Source organism: Cucumis melo, chromosome 9 (assembly GCF_025177605.1).
Source record: "Cucumis melo cultivar AY chromosome 9, USDA_Cmelo_AY_1.0, whole genome shotgun sequence".
Taxonomy (NCBI): domain Eukaryota; kingdom Viridiplantae; phylum Streptophyta; class Magnoliopsida; order Cucurbitales; family Cucurbitaceae; genus Cucumis; species Cucumis melo.
Genome location: NC_066865.1, coordinates 3,639,210 through 3,660,404, shown reverse-complemented (window position 1 = coordinate 3,660,404; position 21,195 = coordinate 3,639,210). Strand labels below are relative to the sequence as shown.

General features: G+C 33.0%; 2 protein-coding genes across 2 annotated transcripts; both read left to right on the top strand.

Annotated features, from left to right (window-relative positions):
- Nucleotides 1-5,445: 5,445 nt before the first annotated feature.
- On the top strand, nucleotides 5,446-6,575 carry LOC127150984 (uncharacterized). Its single transcript, XM_051090062.1, has 2 exons — nucleotides 5,446-5,608; nucleotides 6,121-6,575. Exons 1-2 carry the CDS (start codon nucleotides 5,446-5,448, stop codon nucleotides 6,573-6,575), a joined length of 618 nt encoding a protein of 205 aa, XP_050946019.1.
- A 2,093-nt stretch (nucleotides 6,576-8,668) lies between these two features.
- LOC103498069 (GDSL esterase/lipase At3g27950-like) lies at nucleotides 8,669-11,681 on the top strand. Its single transcript, XM_008460536.3, has 5 exons — nucleotides 8,669-9,373; nucleotides 10,391-10,591; nucleotides 10,701-10,876; nucleotides 10,970-11,237; nucleotides 11,326-11,681. The coding sequence occupies exons 1-5, from the start codon at nucleotides 9,121-9,123 to the stop codon at nucleotides 11,568-11,570; spliced, it is 1,143 nt and encodes a 380-aa protein (XP_008458758.2). The 5' UTR covers nucleotides 8,669-9,120; the 3' UTR covers nucleotides 11,571-11,681.
- The last annotated feature ends 9,514 nt before the right edge of the window (nucleotides 11,682-21,195 follow it).

Here is a 21,195-nt window from a genome sequence, read left to right as displayed (position 1 = left end):
AGTACAGTCAATATCAGTTTGGTTACTTAGTCTGAAGTGGAAAAGATTTCAACCTAAACATGCTTCATATAAACATTGGAAAATATAGTTGGGACCTGTGGGTTTCTTTTTCAGAATTGTTTCCTTTAAGGTTGTTCAGTATTGATTTACTTTAATATTAGATTAATACTTTAATTTATTGAATTTTATTTGTATCATGGCTGAATTTAGACCAAGTTAAATTTTATGTGGGGGTTCTTATAATATAGCAACATGGTGATAGAAGTCTAAATTATTATACTTAATTATTTAGTAAGTCAATAATAATTTACTAAAATGTTTACTCTATTTCTTTATACAAATAAAAACATATTAAATGAATGTAATTAGACGCAATGAGTAGTAATTTAAGAATAAAATTTTGCAACCTTATATCCTATATTTGAGATTTTGCAGATATATCACAAAGGTTTTTATATTTCATTCATTCGTTTTTTCGTAATTTCTAAGTTGCTCCATCAAACAAACATCTATTTGCAGTTCTAGAGAAATTGTAACTTAGATCTAGATCGCTCTAGTCGACGAGAACTCGACCATCACGATACAAGATCAAATTAAGTAGAAAGAGGAAAAATATAAGACAGAAATATATATATATATATATATATATATATATATATATATATATATATAAAGGAAACTCTAAACCCTAAAGTGAAATGCACTTCATGAAGTTGTAAACCCTAAAGTGAAATGCAGTTCATGAAGTTGATGACATTACAATAACTACTGAAAATCAGACCCAAAATCATACCAATATTACTAAGTCAATTCTACTTTGGATAAATTTGGTTATTTTAACAAACATTGAAAGTGTGGGTTATGGATTAATTAGGATTTTGACAAAATAAGTTTAAAAAATTAGATCAAGCAGCACAGACTTATTTACTTTTACAAAACTGACAAAAAAAAAAAAAAAAAAAAAAGAAGAAGCAAACTCAACCCATGTGATACACTTGATACACCACTGATACATAATTGATACACTCGATACAGTACTACTAATATGCACTATCTACTTTGATACATTATTGTTATTCACTTTGATAAACATGTGATATACACTTGATAACATTCCAATAACCATTTGATACACTTGATACGTGGTCTATGCTTGTTATACATTTGGTACACATTTGATAGATACTTAATACACCTGATACACACTTAATATACCAAATAATCGATTTATTATAAAAGACTTTGAATTTTTGTTAAAGGTCTAGAATAAAAATATATATATTTATTATAAAATATAAACTACAGACGCGTAACTATTTAACCTAAATTAAAACAGACATAAACTATTATAACCTATACTATAATAGAGTCTCTCTACCCTCTATGCCTCTAAAAAGTGTTTCACGTTTTTTTGCTCTAAAACTGTTAAAAATCAACTATTGCAACGTCACATTACTTTCTTTACTCAAATTTCATTAGACATAATTAATCAATTGTCATAAAATTTAAAACCTTTAGGGTGTGTTTGGGCCTCGGGTATGGGGGGAAAAGAAAAAGAAATTTGGGCCAAACCTTGTTTGGCCCAAGTGTTATGGCAAAAGGGGATTAGGAAAACCCTAATCCCCATATCCCCTATTTTATCCTACTATTCAGCCGCCGACTGCCTCTGTTAACCCTACTATTTTCCGGCCGCTTTCCGTCGATTTCCCTGTGTTTTCCGTTCCCTTTTTGTCGCGTTATCTTCGATTATCTCCATTTTACCTATCTCTTCTCCCTTCCTCTTCCTCTTGAAGTTGATTTTACCTATCTTCGATTATCTCCATTTTGTTGAGAAAGTTTGCTATATTTCACCGATTCGTGACATCCGAAACGCATTTGCTCCTCTTATCCTCTACCCGAAACGATCTGTTCGTGTTCCATTATTTTACCCTAATCTCCCCGAAACGCCTCTCACCCTCTCTATTTACGTTTCGTTGATCGGTTGCGACGAATGTCCGTGACCTCCGAAACGCTTCTCATCCTCTCTATTTTTCGTTTCGTTGATCGGTTGCCACGAAAGTGCGTGACCTCCGAAACGCTTCTCATCCTCTCTCCATTTTTTCATACCATTTCGTCCATCGAACAAACCATTGCCGCTCCCCACTCCTACCGATCGTATAACCAGTTTACTGCACTTTTTTTCTTTAACCGAAGGGGTATGTTGTCATTGATTCTACACTAAATCGAGGAAAGGAACTCGAGTAGGGGCATGGGAGCATGGCAGTGGTTATCGGTGTGCACCAAAGGTATGACGTGCCTATGATGAGGATTGTGGTGGTGGTTCTGATTTCATGTTTCCATGTTTGTTCTTATTTTCAGTCGATTATGGATTCATTTGTTCTTCATACTGCCAGTGATGAGTTCAATTATATATTACTGATTCTGTTCATTTTGTTTTAAATCTTTGTTTGTCAACTTTGTTAACCATCATCCGACTGTTGTTGTTGTTCATATGTGATAAATTCTGGATTTCTTTGTTGTTGATCTTTGTGATCAATTGTGTTATTGATGTTCAATTCTGGATTTCATTTGATTTTTGTTTCCTCTGTCATCATTTATGTTGGAACTCTGGATTTCTTTTATAAGTTGTTAAATTTCATTTCATTTTTCCTTCCTCTGTCATGATTTATGTTGGAACTCTAGATTTCTTTGTTCTTGATCTTTGTGATCAATTGTGTTATTGATGTTCAATTCTGGATTTCATTTGATTTTTGTTTCCTCTGTCATCATTTATGTTGGAACTCTGGATTTCTTTTACAAGTTGTTAAATTTCATTTCATTTTTCCTTCCTCTGTCATGATTTATGTTGGAACTCTGGATTTCTTTTACAACTTCCTTCCTCTGGATTTCTTAGTTTAAATTTCATTTGTTCCATTGAATTTCATTTTTGCTGCCTGTGTACTTGTGTTGAAAAAATTGTCTGCCTACTCTGTACAGGGTTTGACTGCTTTTCTCAAATCCCCTATTTTATGGGATTCTTCTTTGACTAAATTAATTCTTGTATACCTATTTATTACTATATATTTGGATGTTCTCACAGCATTACATGCCCCATTCTCTTCCCGTTTTCTTATACTTTGCAGTCCCCTTTGGTATGTTCATAAGATTTGTTTCCTCTAATTGCTTTTCATTACATTTGCCACTTTAGCCACTGTTTTCACTACTTTACGATTGAATAATCTTTAATCTAACTTTTAAAACCACACCTGTTTGTTTTTTACAATTGCCACTTTTGCTATGTGCTTGAAATTTTTCGTACTTAATTTTTTTTTACAAAACAAATATGGTTGTTGTAGTTTGATTTCTCCCTATGGCCTCTTTTTGGTGTTGTAGTCTGTTTTCTTCCTATGGTTTTTTTCCCTTTGCGCACTGTATTCTCACACTCCCGACGTTTTTATGAACATGTTGATCTCTATTTTATGTCTCTCGTTGGTTGCTTGTGTTTTACATGTGATGTTACGAAGTCCACCGCACTAAATTGTACCATAAATGCGTTCTCTTGAACGTCTTTGATGGTATTTATTAACTCTGAGGCAACTTTCTTTCCCATACATTATGTACTAACACTTTTTTTTGGTACGGTCCCATGGATTTGTAAGCTTTGGTTTCTTTTTAAGGTATGTTTCATATGCGTTTTTTCGTTTATTTTTTACAATACATAATCTTTACGGCCACGCATATGTAATGACAATGTTGGTTGGTTGTGTAAATCTTCAGGTTGTCCTACTTAAAGAATTCGTAATTGAGGTACAACGGCTTTAAACCTCATTCATTTATGAAGTTTATGTATATGTCCTGTAATGAATTCTTTTCTTTCTTTATTATTCATTTCTGTTTCTTGTATCAAACACTTGGCATTATATGTTAGAAATTGTATTTTTCTTCGTATGTTAAATTATAGTATTCTTTATTAATTTCTTTCCATACTATATTTGCCACTGCCCGTATGTATGTTAGCTACTGTTTTGAAATTAACAAAACTTGCCACTGCCCGTATGTATGAATTTTTCTTACTATCGATGAATTTGATAGTCATTACATCAAAATTAATTAACATTATTATTTAAGAAAAGTTGATTGTATATGTAAATGAATAATAATAACATAGTGAGCTATAGAAAATTAAATAAACGAAGATGTTTCAACAATATTATTGAGATATTCATGTATGTAATTTGGGTGGTAATGTTAAATGGAAATAGAATTCAAAATAATATTTTTGAACTAACTTTATTTTATGTAAGATGTAGTGGGTTACAAAATTACTAGCTTCCCTAGTTAATTTACAAACATTTTGGTTTACAAAAAATTTAATTTAGAAACTCCTTCAATTATTTTACAACAAAGTAATGGCAAATATATTTTACAAACTCCTAAAAAATGTATATTTATAAACATAATGTAAAGAAATTCTATTTATAAACCAATTTTACAAAATTTCTCCATTAATTTATAAACCAATTTTACAAAATCTCTCAATTAATTTACAAATAGCACCTTTTTTTTTGTCATTCAAATAAATTATGTTTATTGTTATTATTATTATTTTTTAAGAAACAAAAATTAGTTTAAACTCCCATTATTAATGTAAAAAAAAAATGTATATTTATAAACATAATGTAAAGAAATTCTATTTATAAACCAATTTTACAAAATCTCTCAATTAATTTATAAACCAATTTTACAAAATCTCTCAATTAATTTATAAACCAATTTTACAAAATCTCTCAATTAATTTACAAATAGCACCTTTTTTTTTTATGTCATTCAAATAAATTATGTTTATTATTATTATTATTATTTTTTAAGAAACAAAAATTAGTTTAAACTCCCATAATTAATGTAAGAAAAATGTATATTTATAAACATAATTTTACAAACTATTTACAATTAATTTGAAATTAAATAAAATTTCAAAACATATTTTCGCATTTGTGTCGCTTCTAAATGCATTTCCAATGGACGAACACATAATTAGTTTAAAAAAATGGGTTTCCAAATATACGTAATGAAGTTTCCAAGAACGTATTTTCAAAAAAGTAGTACAAGTCAATTACTTAATTTGTAAACATATTAAGTTAGTTTACCTTTGAAGATATTTCCAAAATTTCAAAACCTAGTTTGGTAGTATGTGATTACGTTAATAACATTTCAAATTAACACGTTCTTAGGATTATTTTCCAACAGGGTGTGAATCTATAATTTATAATGGATGAACATGAGTTGGCATCTATTGTAAATGCGTTCATAGCATCCCAACGACAGTTGTTACTAATGTTGGAGCTGTTGAAGAACGATACGAAGAGGATAACGCACATCCCGTATGAAACTAGGCATAGGATTAGACAGTTAGCTTACTTTCGCATGATTCATGGGTCAGACCTTGTCTGTCGCCAAAGTACGAGAATGGACCGAAGATGTTTCGCCATTCTGTGTCACCTACTGAGGACCATTGCTGGACTAACGTCGACGGAAGTCGTCGATGTTGAGGAGATGGTAGCAATGTTCCTCCACATTCTTGCGCACGATGTGAAAAATCGTGTCATTCAACGAGAGTTCATGCGGTCGGGCGAGACAATTTCACGCCATTTCAACATGGTCTTGTTGGCTGTCATTCGACTTCATGACGAGCTGTTGAAAAAACCACAACCAGTGCCTAATGAATGCACAGATCAAAGATGGAGGTGGTTTGAGGTACACATTTGTCTCGAACTACGTACTTCCAACACAACGACGTTAGTTCTTCTCAATAATTTTTAGTTATGCGGTGCAGAATTGCCTAGGTGCATTAGATGGCACGTACATAAAAGTCAACGTTCCAGCAAGTGACCGGGCTAGGTATAGAACACGCAAGGGGGAGGTGGCCACAAATGTACTTGGCGTGTGTGACACGAAAGGAGATTTTGTTTACGTACTTGCCGGTTGGGAAGGATCAGCTGCGGACTCACGCATCCTCCGTGATGCCCTTTCAAGACCTAATAGGCTTAAGGTGCCCAAGGGTAAGTAACAAGGGCATTGTACCTATGAATGGAATTTTAGAAGTAACAACTGCGACATTTTAATCTTGCATTGTGATTACAGGCTATTACTACTTGGTTGATGCCGGGTACCCAAATGCGGAGGGTTTCCTGGCACCATACAGAGGGCAACGCTATCACTTACAAGAATGGCGTGGCCCTGAAAATGCACCTTCAACGTCCAAAGAGTTCTTCAATATGAAACATTCTTCTGCTCGTAATGTAATCGAAAGAGCATTCGGTGTCTTGAAGGGTCGATGGGCGATACTACGGGGAAAGTCATACTATCCTGTAGAAGTTCAATGTCGCACAATACTCGCATGTTGTCTCCTCCACAACCTTATCAATAGGGAGATGACAAACTTTGATATAGAAGACAACATAGATGAGGTTGATTCCACCCACGCGACTACTGCTGCGGATGACATACATTACATAGAAACGTCGAATGAGTGGAGTCAATGGAGGGACAACCTTGCAGAAGAAATGTTTACTGAATGGGAGTTGCGTAACCAATAGAAAAATTAAAATGTCGCAGTTTTTGTAACATGATTATTTTGAATGTATTGGTTAACCAATTAACTTACTGCCAAACTGTTTTTCAGCAGGAGTTCATTGTACTATGAAATTAATTGTATGTATGTTATCTAATCATACGGAACTTAATGAAACTAATATGTTTTGCGTTTTACGTCTAGCATGACAAGTTCATCGAGACTACCTAAACATACTTGGACTAAAGAGGAAGAGGCAGGCCTCGTGGAGTGCCTCGTGGAGTTGGTAAATGCTGGTGGGTGGAGGTTCGACAATGGGACCTTTCGTCCCGGGTACTTAAATCAGCTGGCGAGAATGATGGCGTTCAAGATCCCAGGTTCTAATATCCATGCTTCAACCATCGATAGTCGAATCAAATTGATGAAGAGAATGTTTCACGCACTTGCGGAGATGCGTGGCCCAAACTGTAGTGGTTTTGGGTGGAATGATGAAAAAAAATGCATCGTCGCTGAGAAAGAAGTCTTTGACGATTGGGTAAAGGTGCGTTACTAGATATTTGAACACTTGTTTGATTATTTGAATACATGGACTAAAAATTTATTATTGCACATATACAGAGTCATCCGGCGGCGAAAGGCCTCCTTAATAAGTCGTTTGTCCACTATGACGAACTGTCGTACGTGTTTGGCAAAGATCGTGCAACAGGAGGTCGGGCTGAGAGTTTTGCGGACATTGGGTCAAACGATCCTCCTGGGTATGACGCATTTGCTGCTGATGCTATGCCAGATACGGACTTTCCGCCAACGTACAGTCCGGGTTTGAACATGTCGCCTGATGATTTGATGGAAACAAGAACCGCTAGGGTCAGTGAACGTAGAAATGTTTCAAGCGGGTCTAAGCGGAAACGTCCAGGACATGCCACAGATAGTGGGGACATAGTTCGTACTGCCATTGAGTATGGAAATGAACAACTTCATCGCATTGCTGAATGGCCTATCCTACAACGTCAAGATGCTACCCAAACACGTCAAGAGATTGTTCGACATTTGGAGGCCATCCCTGAGCTCACATTGATGGATAGGTGTCGCTTAATGCGTATACTTATGCGTAACGTCGATGACATGAAAGCTTTCCTTGAAGTTCCCGACCATATGAAGTACCCGTACTGCACCCTCATTCTTCAAGAAAACCAATGACTAGTTAGTTTGTTTTATTTGTATTAATGAAACTTTTCTTACTTGGACTATATGTTATTCTTCTAACTTGTTATGTCTTATTATATAACGAACTTTAAATTCTGTTGAAGTTAATTAGTTTGTAGTTTCGTTTCGCTTTAAAATGTAATGGTATGAATTGTTGTATTATCCTATTAATGTAGTGTTTTCGTTCAAGTTTTTTTTTTTACAATATTTATAAGTTGGTAATACGTGGAAATAATTTGGTTTAAATACGGTAATGAATTTACGGATTTACGAATTAATTTTGGACGACATAATGTAAGAGAATTATATTTTCAAAACCTAGTTACAGAATTATGTTTAGATTATTCTAATTACATAATTGAATATTGATCATGAAAAAAAAAATTATATATTTTTTATTCTTATATTAACATTCCTTATTTAAAAAAAATAACATAAATCTAATTAACGTAATCTTTGTCCCAAACAAGTTTTATAATAATACTACAATCATAACTCTTCCTCCAAACACATTTTATAATAATACTATAATAATAATCTTTCCCCCAAACACATATTATAATAATACTACTATAATAATTCTTTCCCCAAACACATATTATTATAACACTACTATAATAATTCTTCCCCCAAACACATACTATTATAACACTACCAATAATAATTCTTCCCCCAAACACATATTATCATAACACTATCAATAATAAATCTTCCCCCAAACACATATTATCATAATCCTAGGATTATCATAATCCTTTTCCCCCATAACTCTTTCCCTCCCCCAAACACACCCTTAATATTTGTCATTTACAACATTTATGTATATAAACATTTACACGAGATGTATCGAATATATATCACATGTTTTTTTTTTTGTTATATTTGCAAAAACGACCCACCACAATTTTCTAAGATGTAGTTTTTCTCTCTCTTCTTATTTCAAGTAATTTTTTTCTCCTTTTCTTGTGAAGAAATTATTTGAAGTTCGTCCCTCAAAAATTGTTGTACAAAGAGCTGGTCACGGGTTGGGTTTTGGAGCATTTTCTTGGGAAAGCCAATCCATTTATCCGCCATGATCGATGATAAACAATTCCTGTCAATAGCATGTGCACAGAAGATTAACATCGTCACAAAATTCCAAACATTTCTCATACAATATCATAATAAAGCCACAGCCAGTATGCCGTCAACGACAATGCTTTCCTACAACCACGCTCAAATTTGAACCATATTTCGTTCAAATCCCACTTTTCGCTCATTTTCTCTCAATCTGCTCTCACTTTTCCAAAATGGGTACGAACCCACTGAAAATCTGAGCACCGAAAAACCACCCACGGACTGCTTTTGCTTTGCTCTGCTGCAAAATCATGGACCCATTGAAGCTCCGCCGTGTGTTGTTGATTCTTTTTCTGGGTTTTGTGGGATGGCCGATGTTGTTGATTGGCGCCGGTGGTTTGGGGAGTTGTCGATTTCCGGCCGTGTACAACTTCGGTGACTCGAACTCGGACACTGGAGGAATATCGGCTGCATTCAATGTGATTGAGTCACCTAATGGCATGACCTTCTTTGGACACCCTTCTGGGAGAGCCTGTGATGGCCGTCTTATTGTAGACTTTATAGGTAAGTAGTTACTAAATTCTCTCATATCTCTCTGTTTTTTAATACTATGCACAAATTGTGATCTGAGTCTGTAAATTTTGGTTCAATAACTTATGTTTGAGCTCTTTATTATTATTTCTTTCAGTACAATAATTGGTGTGGGATTCAACCTCCCTCTTCCAGATATTTACTCGCTTTGGCGCTCATGTTTAAGCTCTTAAGATTAGTGTCTAATGATGTTTTAGTCTTTGTTCAGATGGTTGAGACTTGAAGCCTTTCAGTATTATTTAGAAGTAAAACCATGCTGATTTTAGATGTTTAGGGAATTACAAATAACAGAGGAAAATTGGAATGAATGTTAAAAAATAAACACTTAAAACAATTAGAGTGAGACGTGAATATCTTGCTCTCTCTTTATGGAGATTAAAGCTATGTATATTGAATTTCTTTTGTACAACAAATATTCTATGGCCTATCCTATAGGATACAACAATATGAACCGTTGCGTAGCTCGTTCTACATTAAAAAGTTGAACTTAATGCCTCACAATGTAAAACACCCTTCATTTGGCCAATTGGTCTTAGAAGAGCTAATGATAGAAAATAAGAAGAAACATGTTTTTTAGTATTCCTTATTGTTATGCTATTTATAGTAAACTTTTGGATTCAAAATTTCATGTATAAATTATTCTTTAACCCATCTCCAGTACGTTTTTGCCAGAAAAGGAATGAACTCTCTCTTTTAACTCATATGAAACTTCAACTTTAGAAAAGTTATTAAATAATATGAAGTGTAACAACACAAACTATCAGTGTCATTCTGTTTTGAAACCATAGAGACCAGGGAGTTCCTTTTGTTTGGTAACCTTGGGCTAGGCTTTTGACCATGCAAATGGCTTACAATACAATAAGTATGTTCATGTATCTAACAGAGTGAATCGCTTTGAAGCATCAATCAAGATTCTCTGCGCTTGGTAACCTTGGGCTGTGAGTTTGTCGTTTTCAGCTCTAGCAACTGATGTATCTGATTCTTTTGCAGCTGAGAAGCTGAAATTTCCTTACCTGAATGCATATTTGGATTCAGTAGGAACAAACTTTAGGCATGGAGCTAATTTTGCAACAGGTGGTTCATCAATTCGTCCTGGTGGTTACAGCCCTTTTCATCTTGGCCTCCAAGTGTCACAGTTCATCCAATTCAAATCCCGCACCACGTATCTATACAATAGACTTCAATCCAACAGTTAGTTTCTCATTAATTACTCTTTGCACACTACACATGTCAATTCATCGTGTGAATTTTCTCACAATGTCGTTAACAATGACTGTAAATGTTGGTTACTTGGTGACAGACAGGACAAATATTCCAATCAAAAGCAGTATAGCAAGGCCCCAGGAGTTCTCGAAGGCGCTATACATGTTCGATATTGCACAAAACGATCTCTCGTATGGTTTCCAACACTCATCTGAAGAACAAGTTAGAGCGTCCATTCCAGATATACTTAACACATTCTCTGAAGCTGTGCAAGTGGGCAAATTCTAAATCACTCACTCAACTATGCACATAAAACACTAAAACCTATAAATAAAACCTTGATGTTCTTTTTGGTGTATGTTTCAGCAAGTATACAAGGAGGGGGGAAGATATTTCTGGGTGCATAATACAGGTCCAGTTGGATGTCTGCCTTTTTCTATTTTGGATAATCATAGGCCAGGTAATATAGACAGCATAGGGTGTGTGAAGAGTGCGAATGAAGTCGCTCAAGAACTCAATCGACAACTTAAGAATCTGCTGGTAAAGTTGAGGAAAGAGCTTCCTTTAGCTAGAATTACGCTCATAGACATGTATTCAGCCAAATATCTTCTCGTTAGCAAGGCAAAAACTGAAGGTTGTTTCCCTTTTTCTCGATGTTGATATGAAATTATTGATTGGAAGAAAGTGGAAGAGGACTGATTTCAGTATTGAAATTGGTGCAGGTTTTTTAAGTCCAGTTAGCTTTTGCTGTGGGAGTTTCCATGGCTTTCACCTTAACTGTGGGAAGAAAGAAGTTGTGAATGGAACAGTTTATGAGAATAATGCTTGCAAAGATCCATCAAAGCATATAAGTTGGGATGGCATACACTACTCTGAGGCTGCAAACTTGTGGATTGCTGACCACATTTTGAATGGCTCATTTTCAGACCCACCGTTGCCAATTGACAAAGCTTGTCAAGCTCTCTAATAATGCATGATAATGATAGTTTTTAGTTTGTTGAATTTCTTGTTGATTCTTGTACAACAGTTGTTTCTAATTTAGTCTGTAATATGATCAAAAGCAGCTTTGAATTTTTCATTTGAGGATGAAGATATTACCACCTTTTTTTTTTTTTTTGAAAATAACATTTATGGTCCTAATGGATTCTCCTTTCATTTTGGACACTGCCATTAATTATTAAACACTCATTTATTTACAATATATTTGTTTGTACAATACACAATATTATTCAAAGTAAGACAAAGAGCACACCGATTTACGTGGAAATTCGAGAACTGAAAGAATAACTATATTTTGTTTTATTATTTCCTTGTAATTACAGAGGTACAATTGAGGAACTTAAATAGAATACACGGGCCAAAGACAAAAAGGAAAAGAAATATTTATGGTAAGTTTTCCATAAATATTTTTTCCATAAATACAAAAATCTAACACCCCTCAAGTTGGAAAGTAAATATCAATGAGGCCCAGCTTGCTAACACAAAAATTAAAGTTTAGTCTGAGAAGCCCCTTGTTGAGAATATTAGCAACTTGTTGCTCCTTGTTGAGAATATCATCAACCTATTGGATAGAAGGAATCTACCAAATGCGCTCCCACTGTCAAGTCTTTCTTTGATGAAATGCCGATCAATCTCAACGTGTTTAGTTCTATCATGTTGAACTAGGTTGTTAGCAATACTAATAGCGGTTTTATTATCACAAAAGACTTCAATGGAGTCTCACATTCCTAATGAAGATTAGACAAAACTTTATGGAGCCAAATTTCCTCACATATTCCCAAACTCATAGCTCTGTATTATGTCTTAGTGCTACTCCTGGCGACAACACTTTGCTTCTTACTCCTCCAAGTTACAAGATTGCCCCAAACAAAGGTACAATAACCAGAGGCAGATTTTCTGTCAACAACAAATTTCGTCCAATTATAAGACTAGGCACATGCAAAACATTATTTAAGAAGAGCCTACACATGGAGAAATCTTCCTCTTTCCAGCAATGGGGGCCAAGGAGCCATTTGCAATTCTAATTGTTTCGTTGCCAGCACAAGTATAAGACACAAAATGTTCAGAGGACCCAGTCAAATGATCTGTGGCCCCAGAATCCAAAATTCAGGGGTTCTTCTCATCAACATTAATAAGACCGAAGGATTGAGGTATACCTGATTAGACAATGACATATAGAGTAGCGGGGTCGTGCTTGATCTGGTTCCCTTGTGACTCAGGTGGTTGAGAAGGTCTAGCAGACTCACTCACGTTGCTCGCATGTGTTCTGTTTATCTTTGGGAGGGCATTTCTTACCTCATGGGGAACAACCATGTAACTTCCAACACTGTTCTTTGGTATGCCATTGTTTTTTACAAGAATTGGTTTTCCATTGTACTTGTCATTGCCACTGGTAGAGAACCTCACACTAAAAGCAGTTGAGTCAATAGAAGGAGTTGTAGAGATATTCATAGCACTTGTGCGATCTTCCTCGAGGCAAATTTCAGAACAGACTTCCATCAGGGAGGAAATCGGTCTCTGGCCTAATATACGCCCTCGAACTACATCAAACTTAGTATTAAGACCAACAAGAAAGTCATAAATCCTATCAACCTCTTCAAATCTAGAATACTACAAACCATCGGTGGGATCTCTCTAGACCAGTTCTCTACACAGTTCCATCTCCTGCCGGATAAGAGAAAGCTTATTAAAAAAGGATGTTACATCCATGGCTTCTTGCTTGCATTCATGAATCTGCTTCCTCAGCGTGTATAGGCGAGAGGCATTCTGACGCATGTCCCAAATATCTTTGGCAGTTGCAACAAACAGTAATGGCTTGCCAATTGGGGTTCCATACTGTTGATCAATACTGATCGAAGAAAGAGTCCTTTGCGTTCCAGTATCGTTCTTGTAGGTTACTCGGTGGAGGGCGAGGTATTTTTCCTGTCAGAAAGCCAAATTTATATCGTCCTTCAAGGACCATCTTCACTGACTGGGACCATGAAAAATAGTTATTGCCATTCAACTTTTCCCTTGTAAAATGATACGCGGTAGACTGAGTCATTGTATTAGTCACATAAGGAGAGGATAAAGTAGCGAACGACGTTACCGGATTCTCATAATACATCGGTACAAAAGTATTGGATGTTGTCCCTAATGTAGCCTTAAGTGCTACAATCTGTTGTCGAAGTCCTTCCAGTGGAATGTGTTGAGCTATTCCCGATGAAACTTGCACGTTAGGATTGGAATGTGTTGAAGATTCGCCAACCACAAATGTTGAGTGAATTTTAGTATTCTTAACATCGGAATGATGGCTTAGATCAATGGGTGGTAGGGCATACAAATTTGACGGTAGAAGCGGTGGTTGTCGGCTGGATTTAGGTGGCAGTACACAACTCTGGGCGTGCGGAGCAATATAGATCGCAGATGAAGAAAATGGTTACACGAATGGGGAAAACTAAACTTCCAATTCACTTGTGGGCTTGAACTGCCAATTAAACTGGGTTGAGGCCAATTCACCCAAAAGCTTAAGTTGGTGGTTGAGGGCAAATTTAATTATATACCACCAGCACTCCCCTCACTTGTGGGCTTGAAATATTTGAAAGGCCCAACAAGTGGAAATCAATTTTACTCACTTGTGGGCTGAAATATTTTGAGAGGCCAAACAAGTGAAAATTAATTTTAATTGGAGAGGAAACGACAATGTAGGGGCTTGGACACAGGACCTCCCTAGATCACTTGCTTTGATATCATATTGAAAATAAGACAAAGAGCACACATATTTACGTGGAAAACCGAGAACGGGGAGAAAAACCACAATGTTTTGTTTTATTATTTTCTTGTAATTATAGATATATAATTGAGGAACTTAAATAGAATACAAAGGGCAAAGAAAAAAAGGAAAAGAAATATTTATGGTAAGTTTTCCATAAATACAAAAATCTAACAAATATCATTCTTGTCAAGGTTCAATACTCTTTGTTCTGTTGGGCTTTCCTGCTCATATTCTATATATTTTCTATATATTTGGGAAGATTTCCATAAACTCATGTCTAGTTGTCTTAAACAATTCCTAGGTAAAATATCAATTTGAATCCTAAATTTTAGGGATCATATCAATTTAAACTCTAAACTAACTATTGTATCCAAACTCTAAATTTTGGATTGTAACAATTTCGACTTTAAACTAATAGTTAAATCAAATTAGACCATGAATTTTTATATTATTTAAAACCTCTCATAGAAAGCAAAAGAAAAAGAGAAGAGGTTAGAGAAAGAGAAAACTGTCAAAATAGCAAAATCTTAGATAGAAAAAGGAAAAATAGTAAATCCCAAAATTATTTTGATTTATGGCAAAACCGACTGCCAGATTATTTTTTTCAATTTTTTTGGCCCCAGTATACCCCTCAATGAATGATAATTGCTCACATACAAATATAGTATATTTGTTGAGATAAAAAAATCAAACAAAATATCACGGAGTAGTGTATTTGTAAATCCAATCACTTTTGGTAAGTCTTAACTAAATCAAATAATATTCTATTGTTGCATAATATTGAACCAACATCCCTAAAAATATGACTTTAGTTTCAACATCCCCTAATTATTACGATTTAAATCAAGTAATTCACTATTTTTTATATTTCATATTATTTATAAAAAATATATTAAATAATAAATATCACAAATTTTTAATAACAATTTCAATCTACATTTTATATCATCCCCTAGAATCGTCAATTTGATCCATTCAATTTTTACCTCGTATCCTGAAATAACTCCAAACATAAATTCAACTATTTTGCATTTTTTATTCTTCAAATTATTTATCAAAAAACAGACCTAAATAATACATAATATATATTTGGTATTTTAACATTATTTCCTATCCTAAATCGTTAGTTTTAATTCAAATTTTTAACATTATTTTTAAATTCAAATTTTACACTTTAATTATAGATTTTTAGTTTGAGTCCCTAAAATTATGCTAAAGATAATATATATCCTAGCCTAATTTTTCACATTAGTTTTAATTCAAGTTTTAAAATTATTTTAAATCTCGAGTATACCCCTCTACCCCTCTACCCCTCTAGGAATGGCAATTGCTCACAAACAAATACAGTATATTTGTTGAGGTCAAAAAGTCAAACAAAATATCTTGAAGCTACAGTGTAAATACAATCACTTCTGGTAAATCTTAACTAAATCAAAAAATATTCTATTGTTGCAGAAGATTGAACAAATATCCTTAAAGATTTGATTTTAGTTTCAACATTGGGTCTTTTCAAAAATATAAAAAATGGCAAAATATTTACATCCTATAGAATAATTCTAAAAAGTGGAAAAAGCATAGAGGCCCACCATGTAAAATATCAAAAATGTCCCGTCAACAAGTGCGCCTAATATATTTGCGATCATTTAGATTTGGTTATTGTTTTATACGCGATCGTTTACATATGACTAGAACGCGATCGTTTAGATATGACTACAATTTATACGCGATCGTTTATACATGACTACAATGCGATCATTTAGATATGGCTACAATTTATACACGATCGTTTAGATATGGGTACAATTTATCTTTTCAATTCCATCGTTTAATTTTGTTACACGATTAGATTTTTGTAGACGATCATTTACTTTTTTTAGACAATCGTTTACTATTTTTTACACGATCGTTTACATTTGGCTACTCCAATCAAATGAATTTTTTTCAACATTTTTTATACGCTATCTTTTATTTTTTTTACAATCGTTTATGTTTTTTAAACGATCGTTTACATTTGGCTACTCCAATCTAAATGATTTTTTTTTCAAGATTTTTTACACACAATCTTTTATTTTTTTTGACATGATCGTTTATTTTTTTACACAATCGTTTACATTTAGCTACTCCAATCTAAATGATTTTTTTTCAAGATTCTTTATACACGACCGTTTACATTTGACTACTTCAATCTAAACAATTCTTTACACACGATTGTACACAATCGTTTACATTGTAAAAATGAGGAAAAGAAGAAAGACGATGGAAAGAAATCGCAGAGGAAAAGTAGAAAGACGATGGAAAGAAATCGCAAAGGAAAATCAGAAAGACGATGGAAAGAAATCGAAGCAAAAAAAAAAAAAAAGAAGAAAAACGATGGAAAGATTAAACGACGTAAATAAAGAATTGAAAAATAAGAAAGATGATGGAAAGAAATCGCACAAAAAAAGGAAAGAAGAAAGACGAAATCGCAGGTAAATACGAAATAGTAAGAGGAAAACGAATCGCGAGGAAGAAAAGAAATATGGAAGGGCAAACCTGAAATATTTAAAAAATGTCTAATTTTATAGGTTTTGTTACACGGGCTTAGAATTTAAATCAAATAATTCATGATTTTTTATATTTCAAATTATTTATAAAAAATATATTAAATAATACATATTACAAATTTTAGCAACAATTTCAATCTACATTATTTTATATCATCCCCTAAAATCGTCAATTTGATCGATTCAAATTTTATCTCGAATCCCTAAAATAACTCCAAACAACAAATTAAACTATTTTGCATTTTTTATTCTTCAAATTATTTAGCAAAAAGCAGACCTAAATAATACATAATATATATTAGATATTTTAACATTATTTTTAATATTATTTTCCACCCTAAACCGTTAGTTTTAATTCAAATTTTTAAATCCAAATTTTACATGTTAATTTTAGATTGTTAGTTTGAATTCCTAAGATTATGCTAAAGATAATATTTAATATATTTCTAATATATATCCCACCCCTAAAGCCTTAATTTTAATTCAAATTTTAAACATTATTTTGTATTATTTATGAAACAATATTTTAAGATACGTAGGGATGATTCAAATTGATTCTGCAATTGTCCTACAATTGTGCTGAAAATTAAATCTTGCCAATTTAATAATATTTTAGCACAATACTTTTCAATTAATTATTTTCACAGATTTTGAATAATTTTGCCAATTATTTTCACTCACCGAAGATTTGAAGGTACAGGAAGAAAGGAACTCACTGTATTTTCTTTGAAGGAAATTTGAAGAACTCACAAAAATTTGAGGAGTTTGAATCCCTTTTTAAGGAAACGGTGAACGACAGAAAACATTAAAGATACAATGGTCGTGGTCTGCGTACGAATGACAGAAAATGTTGAATCCCCTTTGAACGAATAGCTAACAGGACCAAAGATTTGAAGATGCGAACGCACGAAGTGATGAAGCAAAGGAGGTGTGACGAAGGCTCGAACGGACGAACGAAGAAGCGAAGAACGGATGAAGATTTGATGGGTTTTTTTTTTGATTTGGGGGAAGTAGAATATTCTATTGTGGGTGCAAAGGAATATTTAATTATAGAGTATTTGGGTATTAGTAAACAATGTATTTAAGAATTATATTTGTCACTTAGGTATGGGCATTTAAGACATTGTTCTTCCAAATTTTATTTAAAAATTCTATGTTTTGCTATTTTATCAATTTAAAAATAAATTTAACCATTTATCGAAAGTAAACCTCTAAATCACATTTTTCATTATAGCCTTGTAGAAAAGTGGTGCTTATGGTGGGTTAGGTTTAGTTTTCGGCAGATTTGTTTGCTCAGCCCAATGGCCTTCCATTTGAAATCTACTAAGCCCAACCCAACCTCGCCTTCACTCCCAAACAAATTTCTTTAAAATTCTAACAACATGATGAAAATATAAAACAACTACTTAGAGAAAAACAAAAGAGATAAAGTTAGTGCCTTAGCAAATGAAAAGAAACTAGTAAGTGTGAACTAAGGAAAATTAGGGGCCAAAATGAGTTTGCAATGGGAGGTTCGGTCTCCTATCTCTATGGTTGTTGTAATTATTAAAAAAACATTGAGTTTCAAATACTTTTCCTCCTATTCTCCCTTAAATATTAGAAACCCTCTAAAATAATCTCTTACACCTCTGTCATCCAATTAACAAAATGAAAAGAGAGAACTTTAGAATTAGAAAAGCAAGGTCTCGTTCACCCCTTTGGCTATGGCTACATACAAAAAAGATATATTTGTTCTCATAAAACAGGATTTACTAAACAGCTTTAGTACTTTTGTTAACATCACTTATTTCAAAAGAATACCCAAACTTACTTAGTTTTGCCTATGCAATTATGTTGGTAGACCCAATCAAAAAACCACATCAACCTATAAAAGAAATTTCCTTTTAAGACTTTGCGTGGATTCAATATAGACTTTGTTTTTTCACTCTCAATATTCAAATATAATAATTATATTCAAACTATTATATATAATAGAACTTTTAAAAAATTACAAATATATAAAATATGTCGTAATCTACCAAAGGTAGAAATCTATCATTAATAGGTCATATTGTAAATATTGATCTATCACTATAGATCGTAAAAGTTTATCAACAATAGAAGTAAATAGGATTATATTCCAAAATTCATTAAAAGAGATGCTCTAGGTATTATTTTATTGGAGTTTCGTAGAATCAAGGGGTCTTTTTAAAAATATAACAAAGCTGCAAATTATTTACATTGTATAGAACAATTCTGAAAATGGAAAAAGCTCAGGGGCTCACTGTGTAAAATACAAAAAATGACCTGTCAACCACGACATCAATAACGTGTAATATATTTGCTACGACCGTTTAGATTTGGCTATTGGTTGGTGCACGATTGTTTACATATAACTACAATTTATTTTTTCAATTTTATCATTTAACTTTGTTACACTTTAATTTGGTTACGTTTAAATTTGGTTACACTATCGTTTAGATTTGGACCCAAATCTAAACAATTTTTTTTTTCAAAATTTGGTTACATGATCGTTTAAGTTTGACTAAACGATTTTTTAAAAATTCTTTTGCTACACCATCGTTTATTTTTTTTACACAATCGTTTAGATTTATTTACACGATCATTTAGTTTTGGTAATTTTTTTAGTTCTTTTGGTACATAATCGTTTAGATTTGTCTAACCCGATGATTTATTTTTTTTACACGATCGTTTATATTTGGTTATTCTAATCTAAATGATTTTTTTTAAGATTCTTTATACACGATCTTTTATATTTTGCTATTTTTTGTACATCCAAATTTAAACGACGTAAAAAAAGGAAGAGAAAAAGAAAAAAGACGATGGAAAGATTAAACGACTAAAAAAAAGAATCAAGAAAGAAGAAAGACGATGGAAAGAAATCGCAGTAGAAAAAAGAAGAGGAAAAGAAGAAAGACGATGAATCGCAGGAGGAAGACGATGAAAGAATCGCAATGAGGAAAAGAAGAAAAGCGGAAGGGCAAACCTGGAATATTTAAAAAATAGCTAATTTCATGACTTTGTTAAACGAGTCGTAAATAGTTTGATGTTTTGTTATATTTATGAAAATTTTCCTAGAATCAATACGCCATGCCATGCGGATATGTTAGCATTATTTTGGTCACTAGTTTCCAAAGAAAAAGGGAGAGGAAGACCATAATACCATGGGAAAATTTTCCGTTGGTCAAGGATTCTTTTGTTACTTTTTCTTTATGATATCTTCAAGGAAAGACCTATTCTAATCCACATCTTCAAGTCCAAAGAATCCATCTTTTGACTAACCAAAAAAAAAAAAAAAAAAAAAAAAAAAAGAGTAATTAACACTTTTTGACTCTCTAACTTTATCATAGGAGTGTTCTTGAAATTAAGTTTGATTGGATTGGAGTATATTTTAGATCCAACCTAATTGTTTAGATTTCAAATTTCTACCATTCAAATTACCCTATTTTTGTTAATAGTTTGTCTTCTACTCTATTTTTGACATTACTTTTAAAAAAACACATTATTTTAAAAAAATTCTGATTTGAGTCGTCTAAACTCTTGAACCAATCCAACCCAAAATAATTGGTTGGATTTATCTATTTTTTCGAATACCCTTACCATTGAGAAAAATTAGCATCATAAATTACTTTTCTACCCTTCTCACCTAATCCTCCAAATTTTAAACATCAATATCCATTTTCCAATTTTTGAATATTAGAATTTTTTAAATTCCAAAATTTGATAACGTCATATTTTTCATATTTAATTGAAAACTACTCTTAAAATTGGGATATTCTATAATTGTTCTTTGTTGCCATTTGCAATGCCGAACTTTGGTTGCCTTCCTTCCTTTCACGGCTCTATATAAATTCTTGGTCACTCGGGTATTCTATTCAACTCGGCACAATTGTTTTTAACTTGTTTTTCTTTTGTAATTCTTCCGTCCAATTATAATACTATATTTCAATCCATCATGATGTGTATGCCCCAATGTGATATATTCATGAATCCTACGTCAACTTTTGTTGTGTTTAGTCTGTAAAACACAATGTTTGTATGATAAACTGCAGATGTGCAACACATGTTTGGATAAATAGGTCAATATAAATCCAAATTTCTTGACCATTATGACATGATAATGCAAAATATCAAGTGTATATAGTGTTCAATTAATCTAAAGAAATGATATACTAACAACATGTTGACTAATTGTTTGTTCACATGTATGATATCATTAAAATAACTATAAAAATAACAATAATGAATCACTAATTATAAAGGATGATTATCAAAGTTAGTGAAGGTGATTGTTG